This window comes from Balaenoptera physalus (genome assembly GCF_965194825.1).
Source record: "Balaenoptera physalus genome assembly, chromosome: 17".
In the NCBI taxonomy this organism is placed as follows: Eukaryota; Metazoa; Chordata; class Mammalia; order Artiodactyla; family Balaenopteridae; genus Balaenoptera; species Balaenoptera physalus.
The window spans coordinates 11,417,822-11,441,160 of NC_138895.1; the positions used below are offsets into that span (position 1 = coordinate 11,417,822).

A 23,339-nucleotide genomic window follows, 5' to 3' on the forward strand; every position below is an offset into this window, starting at 1 on the left:
AGTACATTCTTTGACATAAGTCTTAGCAATACTTTTTTGGATCTGTCTCCTCAGGCAAGGAAAACAAAAGCGAAAATAAACAAATGGGACCTAATCAAACTTAAAAGCTTCTGCACAGTGCAGGAAACCACCAACAAAACAAAAATATCACCTACTGAATGGGAGAAGATATTTGCAAATGATATGTCTGATAAGGGGTTAATATCCAAAATATATAAAGAGCTCATATAATCAATATTAAAAAAAAACCCTGAACAATGCAATTAAAAAATGAGCAGAAGACCTGAATAAAAATTTTTCCAAAGAAGACATACAGATGGCCAACAGGCACATGAAAAGACACTCAACATCACTAATCATCTGGTAAATGTAAATCCAAACCACAATGAGATATCTATCACCTCACACCTGTCAGAATGGCTATTGTCAAAAAGAAAACAAATAAATGTGGGCGAGGTTGTGGAGAAAGGGAACCCTAGTATATTGTTGGTGGGAATGTAAATTGGTGCAGCCACTATGAAAAACAGTATGGAGGTTCCTCAAAAAAGTAAAAATAGAACTGCCATCTGATCCAGCAATTCCACTCCTGGATAGATAGATAGATAGATAGATAGATAGATAGATAGATAGATAGATAGATATGTATATATATATATATATCCAAAGGAAAAAAAATACCAATTTGAAAAGATATTTGCATGGTAACACTATTTACCATAGTCAAGATATGGAAACAACCTATGTGTCCATCAACAGATGAACGGATAAAGATGTGATATATACATATATATGTACATATGATGGAATATTACTCAGCCATAAAAAAGAATGAAATCTTGCCACTTGCAGCAACATGGATGGACCTAGAGGGTATTATGCTTAGTGAAGTGAGACAAAGAAAGACAAATACTGTATGTTTCCACTTACATGTGGAATCTAAAAAATAAACTAAACTAATGAAAATAACAAAATAGAAACAGGCTCACAGCTGTAGAGAGCAAACTAGTGGTTACCAGTGGGGAGAAGGGTAGGGGGAGGGACAGGATAGAGGAAGGGCATTAAGAGGTACAAACTACTAGGTATAAAATAAATAAGATACAGGATGAATGTACATTTATGAATGTACAGCACAGAGAATATAGTTAATATTTTATCATAACTTTAAATGGAGTATAATCTGTAAAAATATCAAATTCCTGTTGTATACCTGAAACTAATATTGTATTGTAAATCAACTATACTTCAAAAAAAAAAATCAAATTTCAAATTGTCTTGAAACTATGGCAGAAAAAACAAGAAAGAAAAAGAAAAGTCTCACATAGTGAATGGGGAAAAATGCTAAAATTAATATGGATTGCACTGCTGCTTCCAGCTAGAAGAGTGTAACTGGGACTGGACTTGCCTTCCTGATATAAATATCTAACAACTGGACAAAAATATACGGGACTGCTTTTAGACGTTGAGCCCTGCAGGACTGTGATCCCAGAGAATGTCTGCCCTGGCTTTCTGCCTGGAGGCGTTTTCCTGACTGGTGTGCAGGGCAGGGATCCAACAGAGCGCTGGATGAGTCAGAGCCACAGGGTTTGGAGTCAGGGGAGGTTCAGGAGCTGGGATCTGGAGCAGAGAACCAGACGGGGCGGGGCGCAGGCCACAGAGAAAGAGCTCCAAAAATGCATAGGGTCTGGACTTGGTCTCTGCACACTAATCTGGGCACACACAGGGTAAACCTCTGCTGGGTAGGGCAAAAGGTGTCAGGAGCTGTAAAGGGAACAGTCTTCAGAGCTCCCATGGGGCTCTGAGAAGCTGGAGGACCAGACAGCCTGGATAGAGCCGAGGCCTCCCAAAGAGGCACTGAGATGCAGAACAAACAAAAACTCAGGAAAGCAGTGGGCTCTTAAAATTCTGATGAACAATGAAATAGTTTCATCTTCTTTTGTGACCAAATAATGAAATCTGAATATTTTGAAATTTCCATTATGATTTTTTTTCTCCTTGCCTCTGAATGAGACTCATTTTAGTTTCCAGATATATGAGTTTGGGAGAATGTATCTTCATTACCAATTTCCAGCTTTTTTAGAATTTTGTGTCATAGTTGTAGGGCCTAATATATGGTCAATTTTTGTTATTATTTCAACTCTCCTTGGAAAAAAGCATGATTTTTCTTTGCTTCCTTTTTTCCTGTTTTTTATTAGATTTAATGGAATTTTCCATATTCTATTTATTTTCTTCTTCTAGAAAGCTTCCTTCTCTTTGGGAGTTGTGCATTACTCTTTCATTCTCTCAGTGGTTGCTTTTAAATTTTAATATACATACCAAGGATAGTCTGAAGTTAATAAGAATTAACATTCTTATTCTCCTTTTAAAGAATTATCCCACGTTCATCTTCTGATAATTTCAGAGTATTTTTGATCCACTGTATTTTGAATGTATCCCCACCCTACCCCCCAAATTAACCAGCTTCCTTACCATTTCCCAAGTTTCTAGAGGGATTTCCTGTCCTTAATTCACAGACCAGCGGGTCTTCTGTGGCTCCCGATTGTTCAGGAAGCCCAGCTGCAACTCCCTGATTCACAGAGCTTATGACTCACCTCTTCTTCTGTGGGCGTTAAAACCGAAGCTCCCAACCCTGAGGCCATGATCCATTTTATTGAACAATTTATTTGTTAAGTAAAATGAATATCCAAAAAGAACATAGATTGTAATTGTTTGATATTCTAAGTATCTTTTCATCTTGACTGTTGTTCAGCCCCGCCTCTCCCCCACCTTTTTTGAAATTTATCAAAGAATCCAGGTAGTTTTTCTGTAGTTTCTCACAGTCAGGAGTTTCCTAATGACACCCCTGTCGTGTTTACCATGTTTCCAGGTTCCCTGTTCTTCCTGTAAACTGGTAGTTAGATCTAGGGCTTCATCATATTCCTGAGGACCTGATAAGAGTCATTCAGTATGAGTTCCTGTTGCTTTGGCTTTGAAATTCTCATGCATTCCTGCCACCGGGGCATGTCCTTTCTTTCTTTCTTCCTCTTTTCTTAAAATTATAATTTCATTTTGTAATAGAGTCACAAGAAGTTGCACAAACAGTATAGAGTTTCCATGTACCCTTCCTTCTAGCTTCCTTCAATGATAATACTGTATGTTACAAAGCCATAGTACTTTGGCAAACCCAGGAAATTGACATTGTCATGATACTATTTACTCGGGTACAGACATTTTTCAGATTTTGCCAGTATGTTTTTTTTTTTTTAATTGTGGTAAGAACACTTAACAGGAGATCTATCCTCTTAACAGATTTTTAAGTGTACAACACAATATTGTTATCTGTAGGCATAATGCTGTACTGCAGATTCCTAGAACTTATTCACCTTGCATAACTGAGATTTTATACCATTAATTAGCACCTTCCACTTTCTTCCTCTCCCAGCCCCTGGCAACCACCATTATATCCTTTGCTACTATGAGTTTGACAATTTTAGATACCTCATGTAAGTGAAATCATGCAGTATTTGTCCTTTGGGACTGGCTTATTTCACTTAACATAATATCCTTTGGTTCATCCATGTTGTCACATATTGCAGGATATCCTTTTTTAAAGCTAAATAATATTTCATTGTATGTATATCACGCTTTTTAAAATTCATTCATCCCTTGATGGATGTTTCAATTATTTCCATGCGTTGGCTATTGTGAATAGTGCTTTAATGAATGTGGGAATATTATTATCTCACAGGAAGCCAATATCTCTTCAAGATCCTTATTTCAATTCTTTTGGATAAATACCCAGAAGTGGGGTTGCTGAATCATACGGTAGATCTATTTTTAATTTTTTGAGGAACTTCTATACTGTTTTCTATAGTGGCTGCACCATTTGGCATTCCCATCAACAGTGTACAAGGGTTCCAATTTCTTCACATCCTCACCAATACTTATTGTCTTTTGTCTTTTTGGTAATAGCCATCCTAACAAGTGTGAGGTAATATGTCATTGTGGTTTTGATTTGCATTTTCCTGATAATTAGTGACTTTGAGCACCTTTTCATATACGTGTTGGCCATTTGGTTGTCTTCTTTGGAGAAATATCTTTTCAAGTCCTTTGCCCATTTTTTAACCAGGCTATTAGGTTTTGGGATTTTTGTTTGTTTGTTTTTGCTATTGATTTGTGGCAGTTCCTTATATATTTTGGAAATTTACCACTTAAAAGATATATGGTTTGTGAATATTTTATCCCATTCCATAAGTTGCCTGTTTACTCTGTTGATGGTTTTCTTTGCTGTGCAGAGGCTCTTTAGTCTGATGTAGTCCCACTTGTCTATTTTTCCTTTGTTGTCTGTGCTTTTGGTGTCATAGTCATGAAATCATCACCAAATCTAATGTCATGAAATGTTTCCCCTGTTTTCTCCTAGGACTTTTAAAATTTCAAATCATAGGTTTTAATTTTTAGTCCGTTTCGAATTGACTTTTGTGTGTGCTATAAGATAAAGGTCTAATTTCATTCTTTTGCATGTGGATATCCAGTTTTCCAGCATCATTTGTTGACTAGATTATCCTTCCCCCATTGTTTATGTTTGGCAATCTTGTTGAAGATCAGTTGACCTTATACTGATGGATTTATTTTTAGGCTATCTATTCTGTTCCATTCGTCTATATGTCTATCTTTATACAAGTGCCACACTGTTTCGATTATTATACATTGTAGCAAGCTTTGAAATCAGGAAGTGTGAGTCCTCCAGCGTTGTTCTTCTTTCTCAAGGCTGATTTGACTATTCAGGGTCTTTTGTGGTTCCATATGAATTTTAGATTTTTTAAAATTTCTATAAAAAATGTCATTAATATTCTGATAGGGATTTCATTGAATCTGTAGATCATTTTGGGTAGTATGTACATTTTAACATTAAATACTCCAATCTATGGACATAGATGTCTTCCCATTTTTTTTTGTCTTTAATTGCTTTTAGCAATGTTTTGAAGTTTTCAGTGTAAAAGTCTTTCACCTCTTCTTCAAGTTTATTCCTAAGCATTTTAATCTTTTTGATGCTTTTACAAGTGGGATTATTTTCCTAATTTTCTTTTCAGAGAGTCTGTTAGTGTAGAGACATACAACTGATTTTTGTATGTTAATTTTACATCCTGTAACTTTACTGAATTATTTTATTCGTTCTAACAGCTTTTTTGTGTGTGGCATCTTTAGGGTTTTCCATATATAAGATTATGTCATCCACAGACGGGGGACGTTTTATTTCTTCCTTTCCAATTTGGATGCCCTCTGTTTCTTTTTCTTGCCTAATTTATCTGGTAAGGACTCCATTGCTATGTTAAATACAAGTGGTAAGTGAGAATCCTTGCCTTGCTCCTAATCTTAGTGAGAAAGATTTTAGTCATTCACTGTTGGGTATATTAACTGTGGTCTGTATTATGCTGAGGTAATTTCTGTCTATTCCTAGTTTGTTGAGAGTTTTTATCATAAAAGGATGTTGAATTTTGTCAAATGATTTTTCCACATCTATTGAGATGATCGTGTGATTTTTATCCTTCATTCTGTTAATGTGGTATATACCATTAATTGATTTTCATATGTTAAACCATTTTTGCATACTATGACGAAGTAAATTTCACTTGGTCATGGTGTATGATCCTTCTAATGTACTTTTGAATTCGGTTTGCTAGTATTTTGTTGAGGATTTTTGTACCTATGTTCATCAGGGGTATTGGCCTGTAGTATTTTTTTTATTTGCCTTCATTTGGGTTTTGTATCAGGGTAATGATTTGGAAGAGTTTTCTCTATAGATTTTGGAAAAGTTTGAGAAGTACAGGCATTAATTTTTCTTTAAATATTTGGTAGAATTCACTGTCAAAGCTACCTGGTTCTGGGGTTTTCTTTGTTGGGACGTTTTTAATTACTGTTTCAATATGCTTCCTAGTTAAAGGTGTATTCTAACTTTCTATTTCTCATAGTTTAGTCTGGGAAGGTTGTATATTTCTAGGAATTTATCTATTTCTTCCAGGTAATCCAGTTTGTTGCTGTGTAATTGTTCATGGCAGTCCCTTATGATCCTTCACACTTCTGTGACATCTGTTGTAATGTCTTCTCTCCCATTTTTTATTTCATTTATTTGAATCTTCTTCTTTTTTATTAGTTAATCTAGCTAAGGGTTTGTCAATTTTATTTTTTTCAAAGAACCAACTCAGTTTTATTGATTTTTTTCTATTGTTTTCCTATTTTCTCTTTCATGTATTTCTTCTCTAAACTTTACTTCTTTCTCCTAATTTTAGATTTCATTTGTTCTTCTTTTTCTGGTTCCTTGAGTTGTCAAGTTAGTTTGAGTTTTTTTTTTTTTTAATGTAAATGTTTATCACCATAAACTTCCCTCTTAGAACTGTGTTTACTGCATCCCATAAATTATGGTGTATTGTGTATTTGTTTTCATTTGTTTGGAGATATTTTCTAATTTCCCTTTGAATTTCTTTTTTGACCCACTGGTTATTCAAACGTGTACTATTTACTTTCCACATATTTGTAAATTTTCCAGCTTTCTTTCTGCTGTTGATTTCTACTTTCATTCCATTGTGGTTGGAAAAGATACTTCATATTATTTCAGCCTTTTAAAATTTGTTAAGCATTGTTTTGTAACTTAATATGTGATCTATCCTAGACAATGTGTGCACTTGAGAAAAATACATATTCTGCTGTTATTGGGTTGATGTTCTGTATATGTCTGTTAGGTTCATTTGGTCTACAGTGTAGTTCAGTTTAGCTGTTTCATTTTAAATTTTTGTCTAGTTGTTCTATCCATTACTGAACATTTTCCCAACTCTGTTCCTTCCCAGGGAGAAGTTGAAATCTGGGCTTTTTCACTTGTTTTCTCTGCACTAAGCCAGTGGAAGAGGCTGTGGTGACTAGTTAAATGTTAAATCAAACCACCATCTTTGTTCTCACTAGCTCTAAGACAGTTAGAGTATGCCAGATCTGGTTAGTGCACCAAGACCAACAAGACAGAATATAGTCCTTTGTGCATCCCCTGGAAAAGTTGGGATATTGGAGCTATGGTCACATTCTTTCCCTCCCCAGGGAGAGCTGGGGTTTATTGCTCACTGGCTCTGCACTGAGCCAGGGGAGGAGCTGTGGTAAGTGCCTCCATGCCAGTTCAAACCAACACTTTGTTCTCGATAGCCCTCAGGGGACTGTTGTATGCCAGTCCTCCTCAGCAACTTGAGACAAGAAAGAGAGAAACCAGGGCCCAGGGTAGTGTCAATGTGGCTGGACTTGCACTCACCCAAGGTGCAAGAGTCTTTTAAGTTTCTAGATTTCTCACAAAGCAAATTGATTCATGTGTTGCTGTTGAATTAGTGTGTTGGGGGAGGGGGGAGTCAAGGGCTTCCTATTCTACTATTCTACCGTCTTACAAATGTCACTCAGGGTATTTCCTTTTTTGTTTCTATGACCATCTAGGTATTTTCTACATTGCAAACTTAATATGGATTTTCATTTGTTTAAAGATGGACAGTTTTGTCTCTGAGTTACTCAAGTCTGGATTTCTTCTTTATGCTTGTAATTTTAAAAATTGCTAGTATATACCATGAGTTGATGTCTTCTCATTGATTTTTGCTAAGAGCCTGGTATGCACTTTAAAATCTGAATCCTTAGGTCTTCTGTGCACTTACCAAAATTTTCTGAAATTTTGTCTTTGAATTTTGTTTTTGTTACAGCTATTCTGGTTTATTAGTTAAGCACTAGTATAACTTTGAAGCTATGTTTCTATTTCTGGTCCACTGTCAGCTTATCTCTAATTTGTTTTAGTCCTTTGTTATTTTATCCTTCTTTCCGAAGGACAAACTTAAGTTTGTCCTGCTGATTGCTGATTTGATTTTATGTAGTGTCTACTATACTTTTCATTGTAACTTTGTTATGTGATTTAATTTAGTTCTATTTTTCCTTAATATGTTTTTATAATTTTCATTTCATTCTGTTTCCTTTCCTCTTTCTTCTCTATGTGTGGGTTCCCATTTCCTAAAGGCTATATCTTCTCATATATTACTTAGTTTTCAAACTGTTTTGAGATTTTTTTTTCCTAGTAGCTACAGTAAATCTCTTTTGGAGTTCTCTTCTTCTGAGTTTTCCATTCCCCTTATTCTATAGAGTTATTTTCAACCACTTGCCTTGGGTTTATTTTATTACATGTATGTTTGTGTTTATTTTTTTTGTTCTTTTCACTCATACTGGAGACAGCTATAGCGATCTGTTCATTACCAATAAGGAAATAATTGCTAGGTTTCCAATGGTTTTGCTCCCTGTCCATTTGGGGGTTCATTAAATACAATTCTTAGATGTACTATTGGAAATCAGATTCACCTCTAGATCACCTAACTCCTAGAGTTCATAACACTGTCATGTAATATGGCTCTGCTGCACTGAAATGGGACCTTGTATTCTACTCTGTTGGTTCTCATACTCTCAACAGACGGATGATATGAATGGACAGATCTTACAGTAGCAGAAAGCACTCCAACTCTTCCTGCTTTTGGTCTCCCAGCACATAAAAGTCTCAGACTCCACTATGTACCATTACTGGGGTCTTCTTTTCCTTTTCCATCTGTTTCTGTGGAGTAAATTTCCTTGGGTTAAAAATAGATCACCTATAAAGCCTAATTTCTGCTTCTTGTCTGCTTGTTTTATAGAAGTTGGCAATCTACTTCTGTAATAGAAAAAGAAGTTTGATAGTGACAGGGGAAAGGAGGTAGTTTTCAGGCGGACTCCCTAAGTGACACCTTCTCAGTAGATATACAGCCACTCACTCTCCTGACTGGATCACACTTTGCATTTCCAAGTTTGGGGGACAAAAACAGGAAAAGTTGGAGCACTTTCTGCTTAATTTCAGGTAGCCATGAGGTGGCCTGCCCATTGCATTTTTTCTCAATCCATATTTTCTAGCCTTACAGAATAAGGTTGGAGTCATTCTAGTAGGGTCTGAAGCGTGAGGCTGTTTCCCCCAAAATATGGGTGCAGAGGTGTGGAAAAGTGGTCAGTGCTTCTGAGGGAAACATTTTAGATTCGAAAACATTTGGGGAAATCTTCTCCGACAGAAAAACGGTTACATTTTGGGGAGCTGTATCTTCTCTGGGAGAGTGTGAAGCTCTTGGCAGAGGGTTCCACATTTGCTATTCAAGAGAGCTATTGAGGTTGGGGAGGCAGAGAGCGTTAGTACGTTTCCAAAAGTTTTTAACATTTTACAGAATTCTCTAGCCAAACAAACATCTTGTATTCACCTACACATGGCATGTGCTCTCTTCTTCACATCTTTGCATAGGCTCTGCTTTTGCCTAGAATACCCTCACTCTTCTTTCTCCTTGCCTGGGTAATTCCTACTTATTATTCGGCTCTCATATTAGATATTCTCCTTCTAGGAAGACATCCCTGACTCCTTTACCTTAATAGCTAAAATGGATGCCCTTCCACTTTGCGCCTAAAGCATCTTGACATACTTTGTCGTAGTACTTATTTTCCTCAATTGTTACTCCTTGTCTATGCCATTTTGGCGGATATCCTAGTTTTATTCATCATGGTATTCCTAGGTTCATGAAAGTGGCACACAGTACATATTCAAGAAATATCAAATGATTTAATGCATAAGCAAAAAATGAATGAATGAGTTTGGGGTGGAATGAAGGAAACAGGACAAGGACTTTTATACTATTTTTCACTTCTCTATGATCCTCCTGTATTAAGGAAAGAAATTTGTATTACCCAGTCATTTTTTATCATATATCTGAAGCAATCTCCCATGTAATTTATTAGAATGACTGTAATTCCCTGCAATCTGGGATCTACACCTATGTGATGAGATTTGACAAATAGCTGGAAGTTGCTCACTTAGGAACACGTCTGCACCTGCCATTCTACTTGAGATTCCAAATTTCTAGAGTTATTCCCAATGTTAAATATTGCCACATAAAATTTCTCCTTTTGTTTTTTTTTAATGTGCAAATATCCCTAATTTGGTTCCATGACTCAGCTCTCCTGTTTCTCTTGGGCAATAAGAGAGAAAAAGAAGGAACAAACATATGTTCATCATTCTACACACCTGGTACTATCATATGTCATCCTTTTTAATCATTAATAATGGTGCCAGGTTACACCTTTTTGAAAATAAAGTCATTAAAGTTTAGAGAAGCACAAAATAATCAGGCCAAGGTCACCTGGATAGAAAAGAATGTATTGAGATTCGAATCCTGGTCTCAGTACCGTACTCTTGGAATGTATTGAGATTCGAATCCCGGTCTCAGTACTGTACTATTATACTAGTGATGTTGTGACTCTTACCTCCAGTCTACCAGAAAGCTCAACCTAATGCAGTGCCCCATAAATAAAATTTGTTTTTAAGATATTTATTATCTGAATGGAAATGAAGGATTAAGGTACATGGGCACTTCACAGGCCAAGAGCACACAGAAGGTTTAAGAAGGGAAGTGAAAGATTTTGAGGGCATGGGGAGGGGGAAGGGTAAGCTGGGACAAAGTGAGAGAGTGGCATGGGCATATATACACTACCAAATGTAAAATAGATAGCTAGTGGGAAGCAGCCGCATAGCACAGGGAGATCAGCTCGGTGCTTTGTGTCCACATAGAGGGAGGGATAGGGAGGGTGGGAGGGAGGCTCAAGAGGGAGGGGATATGGGGATATATGTATACATATAACTGATTCACTTTGTTATACAGGAGCAACGAACACAACAATGTAAAGCAATTATACTCCAATAAAGATGTTTAAAAATTAATTAATTAATTAATTAAAATAAAAAAGATTTGGTCTCTGTTAAATCCAGCTTCAGACTCCAAAGAAAGCAAAGACTCAAGCTCGGAGAGGCTGGCATGGGAAAAAACTAGGACTAAAATGCAGTGTCATCAAAGCGGACCAGGTCCTCTCTGCATGCCTTTGTGATAGCCCAGTTCTCCTTATATGGGTGCAAAAATGAGAGTTTTTAAAAAGCGATGAGTTTTACACTCCTTTTATAATTCCGGGCATATGATCCTGCCTAAACAAGTGTGGGGTTGGGCAAGTCATGAAATATTCTGAGCCTTGGTTTCCTTACTCACTCACTATGTGGGAGTGATAATCTCCCCTGCCATGACCACCCCTGAAGGCTGGAACAAAGGCAGTGAACTCAGAGAACATTCCTATAAAGTTGATGTGGGAGGAATAAAAATGGCCCCTCAGAGATGTCCACCTCCTAATCCCCAGAATCTGTGACTCTGTTACTTCACAATGCGCACTTTGTAGATGTGATTAAGTTAAGGGTTTGGGATGGGGAGATCACAGGACTACTTATAAGGGAAGGAGGGAAGCACAGGGGTCAGAGTGAGAGAGGAGTGTTGGATTGCTGGCTTTGACAATGGAGGAAGGGGCCATAAGCCAAAGTATGTAGGTGGCCTCTAGAAACTGGAAAAGGCAAGGAACAGATTCAGCCCTAGAGCCTCCAGAAGGAATACAATTCTGCCGACCCCTTGACTTTAGGCCAGTGAGGCCCATTGTACTCTGACCTACAGAACTGTGAATAATAAATTTGTATTGTTTTAAGCCACTCAATTTGTGGTAAATTGTTACAGAAACAATAGGAACAGGAATTAGGAATAGGCCTGAGTGAACAGAAAGGCAAAAGTCGTTCAGTGGAAACTTTGGTGTTTGCAGCCTGTTTGTTTTTTGGGAGGAGCTCCAGGAACATGCTAATTTGCATAGCTGCCTCAAAGCCTGTGTCTGCCAGTAGCTAGACAGCTGCCGGTGATTTCCTTCAGCTGTTTATTGGCTGGAAGCTACCAAAAGACTCAGTTAAGGCAGTTTCACTGGAAGTGAAAGTCACCCACAGTATCGCCTCTGATCTGTCACATGCAGGCCTGTTAGAACTCACCTCACATAAATTTTCTGTGCTGAGCCAGCTTTAGCCACCAAACACCCAGGAGAACCAATCACAACAAATGATGCCGTGAATTTATGGTCTCTGAAATATATGCCTGTATTTGTACTCCTGGAGACATGTTTGGAATTGTGATTAACAGGAATATGTTTCTGAAGTAAGTTTAGTTAAATCTTTCAGCATACATCAGAGATCAGTGATAATATCCACCTCTTTTTTTTTTTTAACAAAGTGGAGTGTAAAAAACCCAAAAAAAACCCAACCAAACAAAAAAAAACCCAACTACTTTTTGCTGATAGTTTTAGATTCCCAGAGCAGTTTGGTTAGTATGAGGAGGTTGAAAGCCTAGATTCCTGAGCTTACTAAGGACTTTAGACCATTCTTTGATCTGAAGCAGAAGTAGAAACACTGGACACATGCAGTCTGTGATCCCAGGGGTGATGGGGGGTGACAAATTGTGTTCCGGGATGGTTCAAGGATCGACGACCAACTGCAGGGATCTTGGAGACACGGTCATAAGAGCAAATGCATTGGATAGTTGAGGCATCATTGTACTAAATGCCTTCTTCCTGAGTTGTGAAGGAGTAAACAGCTGTGAATCATTTCCTTGTTAGCCGCTACCCCGAGGAACCCAAAGAATCCGATGTTAGCCAAAGAGAAGAGACACAGAGCAGCTAGCTTCTCAGCATTTAGCGAGGAAAACGAAACCCTGTGTCCTCTTTTCAAAAGAAATGTGTGACAACTCATACAGTTGGTAATGACTCATAAGGTGCTCGGTTCCTATAGAAATATCGGCTTTGGCAGGTGCCCGCTGACCCTACACTGTTGAGCAGCTTATCAGATTGAAAATGATGAACTCCTTGGCCAAGGGAGGAAAAACACCAGTTATTTATTTTAGATTTTGAGTGAATATTGTTTCTAGAGTGGCAGATACCATGGTTCGGGGCAACAGCTTTAGGGAAAGAACAGCTAAATATTTAATCTACTCTTACTCATCATAAGTGCTACACTGCTTTCTGAAATTGCCAACCAAAACTTGGTACAGAATTTTGTATTGAAGAGACTGGAATTCTAGATATTGCTTAGACATAGCAACCAGTACTTTACTCATGGGGCATCATAATATATTTCATCTAGTAGAAATTTTTAAAGGGAGGGAGAATTCAATGGACTGAATCAACTGCGAAGAATAAATACAGAAATTAACTCCTTGCACATCCTTTGTTCTGGGCTGTTATACACTGTGTGACAATTGCCCCTATTGAATTACTTCTGAAAGAATTTCTTGCATAATGGCATTTTAGTCATAACTGCAGTGTCAACAAACAAGGCAGATTAATGGTCCTAGTCCTAAGCTGTCTTGCTCTCTGCTTGTTAGAATTGTAGTCAGACCTTCGTTAGAATGAATGACATCTGATTCCATAAGGCAGTCACAACAGAGGCACCTTCTTGCTAGGGTGTCACCCTGCAGATGACAATGTAGGCCATTATGAATGACATGCCACAATTCGTTACTTCCTGCCTCAAATTGTAGTTAATCTTTCATCCAAACTGTACACATGTGCGGCTTTAAGTGGCCTATCACAGCGAGTACTCAGTAATGCTGCAAGCACATGGAGGCTGACAGAAGGTAAATTGCTTATCGGGAGGTCTGTATTTCAATTCACAGCATATTCCAAACACGTCGTGGTGAAAGCACTCCACAACAGCTGCTTTCACTGCTAACTATTTTTGATGTAAATGTCAATAAAGCTCCAGGCCCTTTCATATTTTTGGCCAGGAATGTCCATCTTTTCCTATGCAGGCTGGCAGGTGGAGTTCCATTTATCTACTCTTAGGAGCATGTCCTATAATAATGATGGCCTCTGGAGGCCGTTTAGAGTGATTGAGAGCAGTGATTGGGACAATAGGCTGCTGAATTTCATCGCTGGAGTGGGTTGACAGGTGACTGCTTTTATACCCTCTCATCTGGTGAGGAAGGAAATGAAACACACTTCCATCCAGTCCACAGGCAATCACCTCCAGGTTGAAGATCTACACCTACAGTTTATTCCATTCATCGAAAAAAATTCGAGAACTGTGGTTATAAAACAATCACAAATTCCCCAGCAGATCTAGAGTTTTTAAAGAGACAGCAACAGCATTCATCTTCTGTAGGATTACAGATAGGAGAATTAAGCAAACAATTTTGAATGGGATCTGTATGCCTTTGAGGACCTTCCTCCTTTTCCTTGCAAATGTCCCTTTTGGGATACCAGCTGTTCATGCTGTATAACAAACTCTCTTTTAACTAATGCTCTGAGGAAGATGACTGAAGCTTGACCTTTAGCAGCTGAAAGCTAGCAGATATATTAAAAATCAATTCAAAGACGCTACTTTTGAGCACATTTGCATTCAAATATATCCGTATGTTACAGCTGTGAGTAAAACCTCATACTCTTTTATTCACCACACTTATTGAGCATCTGCTATAGGCAAGACATTATATTTTACACTAGGGTTAGGGATACAAACTAGAATTAGACAAACACTCACCTAGAGGTAGTAAGAATAATAATCTGAAGTGAAAGTATGCTAAACTTATATTTATGTTTTATAGCCTTCCTTTGATTTCTAATTTTTTGTGTTATTAGTAATGTATATACTTTATTATTAGAGTATTGCAGATAACATTTATAATAAATGCTTGGAGTACATGCTCTTTTTTTTCTGGGATATGAGTATGTAACTTAAAACTTTGTGTACAGTTGTTCTCAAGAAATAAGCATAACTCCAAAGCTGAAGTTAGACTAATCTGTTTTCAATCCAATCTCTACCACTTATTACCCTACTAGTCTTGGGAGGCTTAAATAACCTTTACTTAATCTTTATTAGCCGTAGTTTCTTCATATGTTAACTAACAATAGCTAACATGCATGGAGCATTTACTATGAATCGGACACTTCGTTTGCATTATTAGATCCAGTCCTTACAAAAGCCCTTGGAGTTGGGTGCTTTAATTATCCCATCTTACTAAGGGTAACATAACATGACTAGTAATGGAATGGAATGGACTGGAATGTTTATAGAACCTCAATTTTAAATTACTGCTCTAAATTATCTTCAGCATGGTAAGAATAGTACCTTATAACATCATTGTATGCCTGAACTTTAGTAATGCTGGATAAAAATTTCTTCTCTTCTCCCTGGAATTGAATCAGCAACTTGAGAAGTATCCAAAAAGCTGTTGAAAATGAGAGAGGGTAGCAACTGATTCTCACTTATGACATCTGGGTGCTTTTCATAGTTGAGCTTGAAAATGAACAGGAGTTGGGTATTGTAGGGAAACTGTAAGCCAAGAGGATGGGAAGAGGAAAAAGCCATGAATGGGCTGTTCAGCGTCTGGTGAGCCATCTCCTATCACTGCAAAGGGAACATCTTGCTGCCTGGAGGGACTTAGGATTGAGATTTGAAGATATATAACAGACCTAACAACTTACTAGCCATGTGATTTATTTGATGCCCACTTTTCTTGGGAAATAAAAATTATCTCACAGAGTGTGATGAGAATTAAGTGGAATAATATATGGGAAAACACTTAAGGAACTCAGTGGTATATACAGATGTGAATTTGTGCACCTTATCTCTCTGATCAGCAGTAAACTCCTGAAGGACACGATCAAGTCGGTCTTAAGTGTTACATCGCCTTCATGGCTAGTACGGCATCGTGCATCCTGTAAATACTAAGTTAATACGTGCTGAGTGAACAAATGTTAGGTTAGATAATGCTGTGTATCATTCTTTCCACATTATGGAAAAGGACGTACAGTTGTATAAGGACATGATTTGATTTAATAGGCATCAAATCATATTATTATGATTAAATATGTAGTTGGGATTCCAATAGATTTCTCCTTATGCCATTATTTTTTTTCAAAGCGTGTCTTCCCCTAAGTATGTGGTGAGGATTTTGTGATCGCATCCCGCAACGATGTCCTAGGAATGGAAAACATCACGAGATGATGCCCTCCTAACCCCAGGGAGACAACTGTGTGAAATAATCCCAAAGACCCCCAGCTGGCTCCTGGCAGACTCCCCAGCAACTACCTGACCAGCTGTGCAGTTGAGGTTACCCTGCAGCAGTCTAGGTGTCTGGGTGGTCTTTGGCTTTTTGTTTCATAGAAATCAACAGAATAATTTAAAATAACAACAACAAAACCTAGCTATATGCCACTTAGAAGAGAAATAAGTTTCAAAAATGACAAAGAATGTTTAAAAATTAATAGAGAAAGATTCATCAGATAATTGCCAACCAAAGATAGTATAATAACACTGATATGAGTTAAGATGGTATTTAAGCAGTATGTCGCCTTACCTACCACTACCCCATGGTTGTTGCGTATCCTTCATGACCTTATTTTTATATTTTTACTACTTATGCAAATACATGTCCAAAAGTATAGTTTTATTTGTGTGTTTAAAATTTTGCATAAATGGTAATATACTGTATCATTCTGATTCTTGTTTTTTTGGTCTTCATATGTCATTGCTTTTTTAGATGTATCTATGTTGGTACAGTAAGCTCTGGTGTTTATATTTTAATTGCTATATAGTATTCTGTTATGTGAATACAATATTTAAAATTTTCCTATTCCCCTGCTAATGGGCATTTATATTGTTTCCATTTAAAATACTATTCATACTATTATTACTACTTATTACTATATCAATTTTTAAGACCTTGGTACAATAATTGTCCATGTATATGTCTCATTATTTCATTTATTTTGCTTGAAGAGGATCCTGGATGATAGTTATAAGCATCTTCAATTTTGGTAGATATGATAAGTTTGTTCTGCAAAGTGATTGTACAAGTTTACATCTGGTCAACAGGGCATGACAGTTCCCAGTTCTTCCCTTCTGCTATTTTTATTTTTTTATTTTTTATTTTTATTGAAATATAGTTGATTTACAATGTTGTGTTAGTTTTAGGTGTATAGCACAGATTCAGATATGTATATAATATATATATATATATAATATACATATATATATTCTTTTTCAGATTCTTTTCCCTCATAGGTCATTACAGAATATTGAGTATAGTTCCCTGTGCTGTACAGTAGGTCCTTGTTGGTTTTATCTTTTTATATATAGTAGTATGTATGTGTTAATCACAAATTCCTAATTTATTCCTCCCACACACACACGTTTCCCCTTTGGTAACCATAAGTTTGTTTTCTATGTCTGTGAGTCTATTTCTGTTTTGTAAATAAGTTCATTTGTATTTTTTTTTTTAGATTCTACATATGAGTGATATCATATGATATTTGTCTTTCTCTGTCTGGCTTACTTCACTTAATATGATAATCTTTAGGTCCATCCATGTTGCTGCAAATGGCATTATTTCATTCTTTTTTTTATGGCTGAGTAATATTCCATTGTATACATATGCCACATCTTCTTTATCCATTCATCTGTCGATAGGTTGCTTCCATGTCTTGGCTATTGTAAATATGCTGCTATGAACATTGGGGTGCATGTATCTTTTCAAATTAAAGTTTTCTATAGATATTTGCCCAGGGGTGAGATCCCTGGATCAGATGGTAACTCTATTTTTAGTTTTTTAAGGAACCTTCATACTGTTCTCCATAGTGGCTATACCAATTTACATTCCCACAACAGTGTAGGAGGGGGTCCCTTTTCTCCATACCCTCTCCAACATTTATTATTTGTAAACATTTTATTGTTTTCAGGCTGTTTTGTGCTTCCTATGTTCCTTCATCTTTTGCTGTCTTCTTTTGTGATTTGATGATTTTTTTGTAGTATAATTTGATTTCTTCCTATTTTCTTTGGTGTACCTACTGCAGGTTTTTTCTTTGTGTTTCTCATGAGGATTACATAAGACATCTTGTACTACTTCAAAAGTAGTTTGTATACTACTTTTATATAATATAATAAATACTTTGCTCATGTAATTATGTGTATTCCATAATATTGTGATATACATATTACATTTATAAGTATGTTACAGAGTTGTAACTTAAAAATATATTATAACTTTTATAGGGATAAATGCACAGAAATATATATTGTAAGAATAAACACATATATAATACATATATAAATATTGCTTTAAATAGTTAAGAATATTGTGACAAAACTTGAAAATACATATAAGACTTTATATTTATGTAGATAATTTCATTTCTGGTGCTCCCTCTTTCTTCCTTTAGATTCAGAGTTCCATCTGATATAATTTTCCTTCGTTTTGGAAATGATCTGTATCTTTTAGTGCTTATTAGAGTGAAATCACCTGAGTCAAATCACCTAAGTTTTTGTCTCTCTGAAATGTCTTTGCTTGATTTTAACTTTTGAAAATTATTTTCACTGATTGAAGAATTGTACGTTGACAATTTTCAAATTTAAACACTTTAAAGGTGGCATTTCATTGTCTTTTGGTCTCCATTGTTTCTGGTGAGAAGTTAACTGTCATTCATGTTGTTGTTCCTAGTCTTTTTTCTTTGAATAATTGTAAGATTTCATCTTTGGTTTTTTGTGCACTTTGATTGAGATGCCTTTGTGAAATGTTTTCTTATTTATTTAACTAAGAGTTTTCACTGAGCTTTCTATATCAGTGAGTAGGTATCCTTCAGCAGTTCTGGAAAGTTCTCATACATTATTTCTTTACGTATTTCTTCTCTTCCTTTCTCTCTTCTCTTTCTAAGACTCCACCTACATGCATATTAAACTATTTGATATTATCCCACATATTTCAGACTGCTGTTTTTTTTTACTCTTTGTGTTTCAATTTTTATACAATCAACTAATCTGTTTTCAAATTCACTTACTTTTCTTCTGTGTCCAGTCTGCTATAAAGTCCATTTGATAATTCTTTAAAAAAAAAATTTTTTTTTAATTTGTGAGTCGTGGTTTTTTTGGTTTTGTTTGCTTGTTTGTTTGTTTTTGACCACACTGGGTGGCTTGTGAGATCTTAGTTCCCTGACCAGGGATCTAACCTGTGCCCCCTACAATGGAAGTGTGGAATCCAAAGCACTGAACCGCCAGGGAATTCTCAAAAAACTTTTCAATTTTGATACAGCATCTTATACTTCTAACTTTTACATTTGGATCTTCACTATACATTCTAAGTCTTTGCTGAAATTCGTCATCTCTTCTCATATGTGGTCCATCTTTTCCATATAAATCTTTAAAGACTTTTATTGTAGTTAAATTAAAATTACTGTATTATTGTCCCAACATCTGGGTCATCTCTGGTTTATCTTCTATTGACTCTTTTCCCTCATGACCATACATAACATTTCCCTGCTTTATTGTCTTGAAATTTAAAAAAAAATTATATGTAGGATATTTTATATGAAACATAGTAGAGAATGAAGTAAATAATAAAAAACCAAACAATCTGATTTAAAAATGGGTGGAATATCGAGTAGACATTATTTCCAAAGAAGAAATATAGATGGCCAACATGAAAAGATGCTCAACATCATTAATCATCAGGGAAATGCAAATCAAAACCAGATTGAGATATCACCCCTCACCTGTTCGAATGGCTATTATTAAAAAGATAAGAAATAACAAGTGTTGACAAGGATGTGAAGAAAAGGGAACCCTTGTTCAGTGTTAGCAGGGAGTATGACTTGGTGCAGCCACTGTGGAAAACAGTATGGAGGTTCCTCAAAAAATCATCCAACAATTTCACCTTTGGGTATTTACCTGAAGAAAATGAAAACACTAACTCAAAAAGATATTTGCACCTCCAGGTTAATTGCTACATTATTTATAATAGCCAAGATATGGAAACAACTTAAGTGTCCAGGGATGGATGAATAGATAAAGATGTGGTATATATACACAATGGAATACTACTCAGCCATAAAAAAGAAGGAATTCCTGTCATTTGTGACAACATGGTTGGACCTCAAGGTCATGATGATAAGTGAAATAAGTCAGACAGACAAAGACAAATGCCATATGATCTCTCTTATATGTGGAATCTGAAAACAAACAGTAAGAAAAAACCAAGCTCATAGATACAGAAAACAGATTGGTGGTTGCCAGAGACAAAGGGTGGGGGGGGGGTTGTGGGAGAAATGGGTGAAGGATGTCAAAGGTAAAAAAAATGCACTTGATGTAAAACAGACATAGAAATTTTGAATCATATTCAAAATACTGACTTTATTTTTAAAAAAGGATATGGAAGGTGACATTTTTTTTCTTTTTCACATTTTTTCTTTCGGCTCAGTCCTGCTCTTCACTTTCTTTCTAAAAACTTAGAAATGTCTCTGTACTGTACTTTCTTTACCTTGCTCCCAGCCAACAAAGCTCTTTATTGTTTTACTTCTTTTCCAATTATTCTGGCCTTGCAAAAATGTAAATAAAAGGATGGGGGTCAACAAATTAGTCACTTAACATCTTTGAGTCTCAGTTTAACCATGAGATTTTTGAACTGGATTCATAATTCAACAGATATTTATTAAATTAGCACTGTGTGCAAAATACTGTCTATATTTGCAAGGGAAACATCATATTACCCTTCTGGAGCTTACATTCTATTGAAAGAGACATTCATTAAACTAATAAATTTAAAATGTAATGTAATTAAGATAGAGAAAAAAAGGAGTAACATTTGATGTGGTTGCCAGGAAAGGCTTCAATGAGTTGACAGGAATATGCATAAGAAAAAAAAAGGTTCTAAACTTCATTTTATTTCAGCCATATAATGTTGATTCATTGTGTTCTATTCAATAAGTTAACCATTTGTTTTCTTTTGAGATGTAGGAGCTGCAGTAACAAATTATAATGTATTTGGTGGTCAGATTCAAGTTAACACAGATGACTCAAGTAGCCCAATTAAACATATCCTGAGCATGTAATTGGTTTCTAGCTTTTCCTATTTATTGGAAACCAAGAGTACGTATTATTAATTATTCAGTTTTCCTATCCCTTCAGATATGACAGTGTCTTCACAGAGACAGGATGTAGGAGATGATTTCGCAATGACTGGGGACTTAATAACTTATAAATTAAAATAGCATCACTTCTAGGTTATCCCACTGCTTAATCTGAACTGAATATTGGACTAACTAAATTGTTGAGAGATCAGTGGAGATAGTATCCGTTTTCCTTATGGCTCTTTTTGGTGCCTGGATCAGACTTTCTCTTGGACCAACAGACTCTAACACCTCTTCTGGAATTGATTCCAACCGATGATGAGCTACATCTGGCCTGTGAAATGAAAATAGCAAAACCTTTGATTGAGTCCAAGTTAAGTGGATCTACATCATCTGCTCAGTCAACTTTTGCCAAGATGAATGATGCTGTGTCAGTGTTCCATAATTTCAGAGGTGGATTTCCCCTTTTTAAAAACAAAGTGTTTTCCTTTATATAGGCAATGAAAGCAAAAAGAAAATAAAAATGCTGTGTGTGAAAATGCATTTTGGCTCCTCTATATATTTGGAAACAAAAACCTTAAAATAATCCTATTTTAGCCTTTTTTGTTTCTCTTGGATCTCCGCCATTCTGGCCCTTATCAAGTTGCACAAGGGGGCACTGTAGCTGTGAAATTCTGGAGAAGTGATTCATTTCCTTGCTTCCCAGTATCAGAAGAGTCTAAACAGGAACAAGAATGTGATGGAAAAGGAGTGAGCCAATAACTTTCAGAGGCTGTGAGTGTTTCCCAGTTGTTTTAACTCCCAGCTCAGATTAAAAAATATTTACTCAAAAATGGTGGCAAGAAGCAGAGAGAGAAAGGGAAGAAACTTGAAGTTTATTTTACAAATTTGTCCAGTTTCCCACATAGAAGAGCAATAAACACAGAAAGGACAATGAGCGGAAAATGGATATTTTGAAACTTGGGAAATCACCCAGCTTTGGGAACAGAGGCTATGGTGGAGGCTGCAGTTCCAATCCTAATGTCTAAAGCCCATTCTGAGCCTAGCTGATCTCCATGGGGAGAGAGGGAGGCTGGGAGTTTTGATGTGATGATTGCAAAAGCATCATAGTAAGTATTTGGGATAATTTAATAGGATGTGTTGTAATGTTGGGATTACTGTTACAACCCCTATACCCATAGGTCCTGCCAACCTATGATACAAATGATGCTATATTTACATAAATTTCCAAGTTCTATCTGCATAGTGACCCCGTCAGACTAACGTTAGGTTTCCATCTCTGTAGAGATTTTCTAGGTTACTTATGGGTTGTTGGGCATATTCACACTAATCTGTATCACCAAGGCATGATGTGGGTTTTTACTTTCTGGTTTTGTGTTCCTGTATAGTTCTTTAAGAGCCTCTAATGCCATTTTCCTCTTCTCTCCCTCCTCAATTAACTTCACCACCAGCCAGAATACAAGAGATTCTTCAGTTGTCTTGTAAAGGCTGAACAGTCACAGTAACATTTAACTCTAAATAGCTCCTTCTGTCACTTGCCTTAATTTAACTTGAGTTCACTATATTCATTTTCTTAACCCCTCTCTGTACTGCAATAAATTATCTAACAACAAGTAAGTAAAAATAGACCTGAGAAGTCAGTGAACTGTGCTGAAAAGAAACTAGTTAATGAGCTGCAGGCTGAGGTTAATCAGGGCTTGGAAAATTAAAAACTTAATTTAAAATGTATAAATTATATGTATACAAACTCTAACATACTACTAAATTCACATACAAATTGTATAAATTTATTTTTTAAGTAATGATTAAGCTGAAGAAATGCAAAATCATCACTGGGGTCAATAAAAAGCAGAATTGCCAATGTAGAAAATAGAGCCTGTAATATGGAGGATAAACTTGAAATACTTTCTTAGAACTCAGAGAAAAAGTCAAAAAATAGAAATAAAAATGATGGGACAATTTTTTAAGATATAGTCTGGATACTCAATACACAAATAATGTTTCTGAAGAAGAAAAAGATGAACTAAATATCAGTAATTATGGCATAATACTGGAAGTTTCTTGAGCTAAAGGAAGACAAGAGCATGCACATTGAAAGTTCCCATGATGAAACAGGTAAATTTAATGAGAAGTGGCAAATACCAACATATTTCCTACTGAAATATTTGGACTGCCAGGAAAATGAAAATATTCTGTAAAGACTCATGCAATAAAAACAGCTTATCCATAAAACCACTACAAACCTCACCTGCAATATATGGGTGGGAAGAAAACCAATAGATATTTATAATGTTGGTAGGGAAAAGCTAACTCTATAAATTAAATGAACACAAATAGCAGCAAAGACTTTATCAGGTATATATGAATTCAGAAAATAAACATCCATGTATACTTCTTTAAAATACTACGTGAAGGTACACTCTAACTTACCCAAATGTAAATAAAAATTAAATAATAAAAATGGGGGAGTTGTAGCAAACAAAAAAGCCTCAGAATTGAATATAAAAGCAGTTAAACAGTTTATGTAAATAATTATTGTAAATACAATG

General features: G+C 36.0%; 2 protein-coding genes across 14 annotated transcripts in view; one reads left to right on the plus strand and one right to left on the minus strand.

Annotated features, from left to right (window-relative positions):
* The window catches only part of LOC309646905 (uncharacterized protein), a gene marked incomplete at its 3' end in the record, with an annotated part of 286,525 nt that overhangs the window by 86,869 nt on the left and 176,317 nt on the right, over positions 1-23,339 (plus strand). Inside the window, exon 3 of one of the 13 annotated variants that reach the window (XM_082433735.1) lies at positions 21,072-22,937. The exons of the other annotated variants lie outside the window; for them this stretch is intronic. Within the exon in view, the coding sequence (XP_082289861.1) occupies positions 21,072-21,078 (7 nt within the window). Of the gene's footprint in view, positions 1-21,071; positions 22,938-23,339 lie in introns of those variants that run through there. 13 annotated transcript variants of the gene reach the window in all.
* Positions 1-23,339, minus strand: part of LOC309646916 (uncharacterized protein) — a 192,871-nt gene that overhangs the window by 23,921 nt on the left and 145,611 nt on the right. The gene's annotated exons all lie outside the window — the stretch shown is intronic.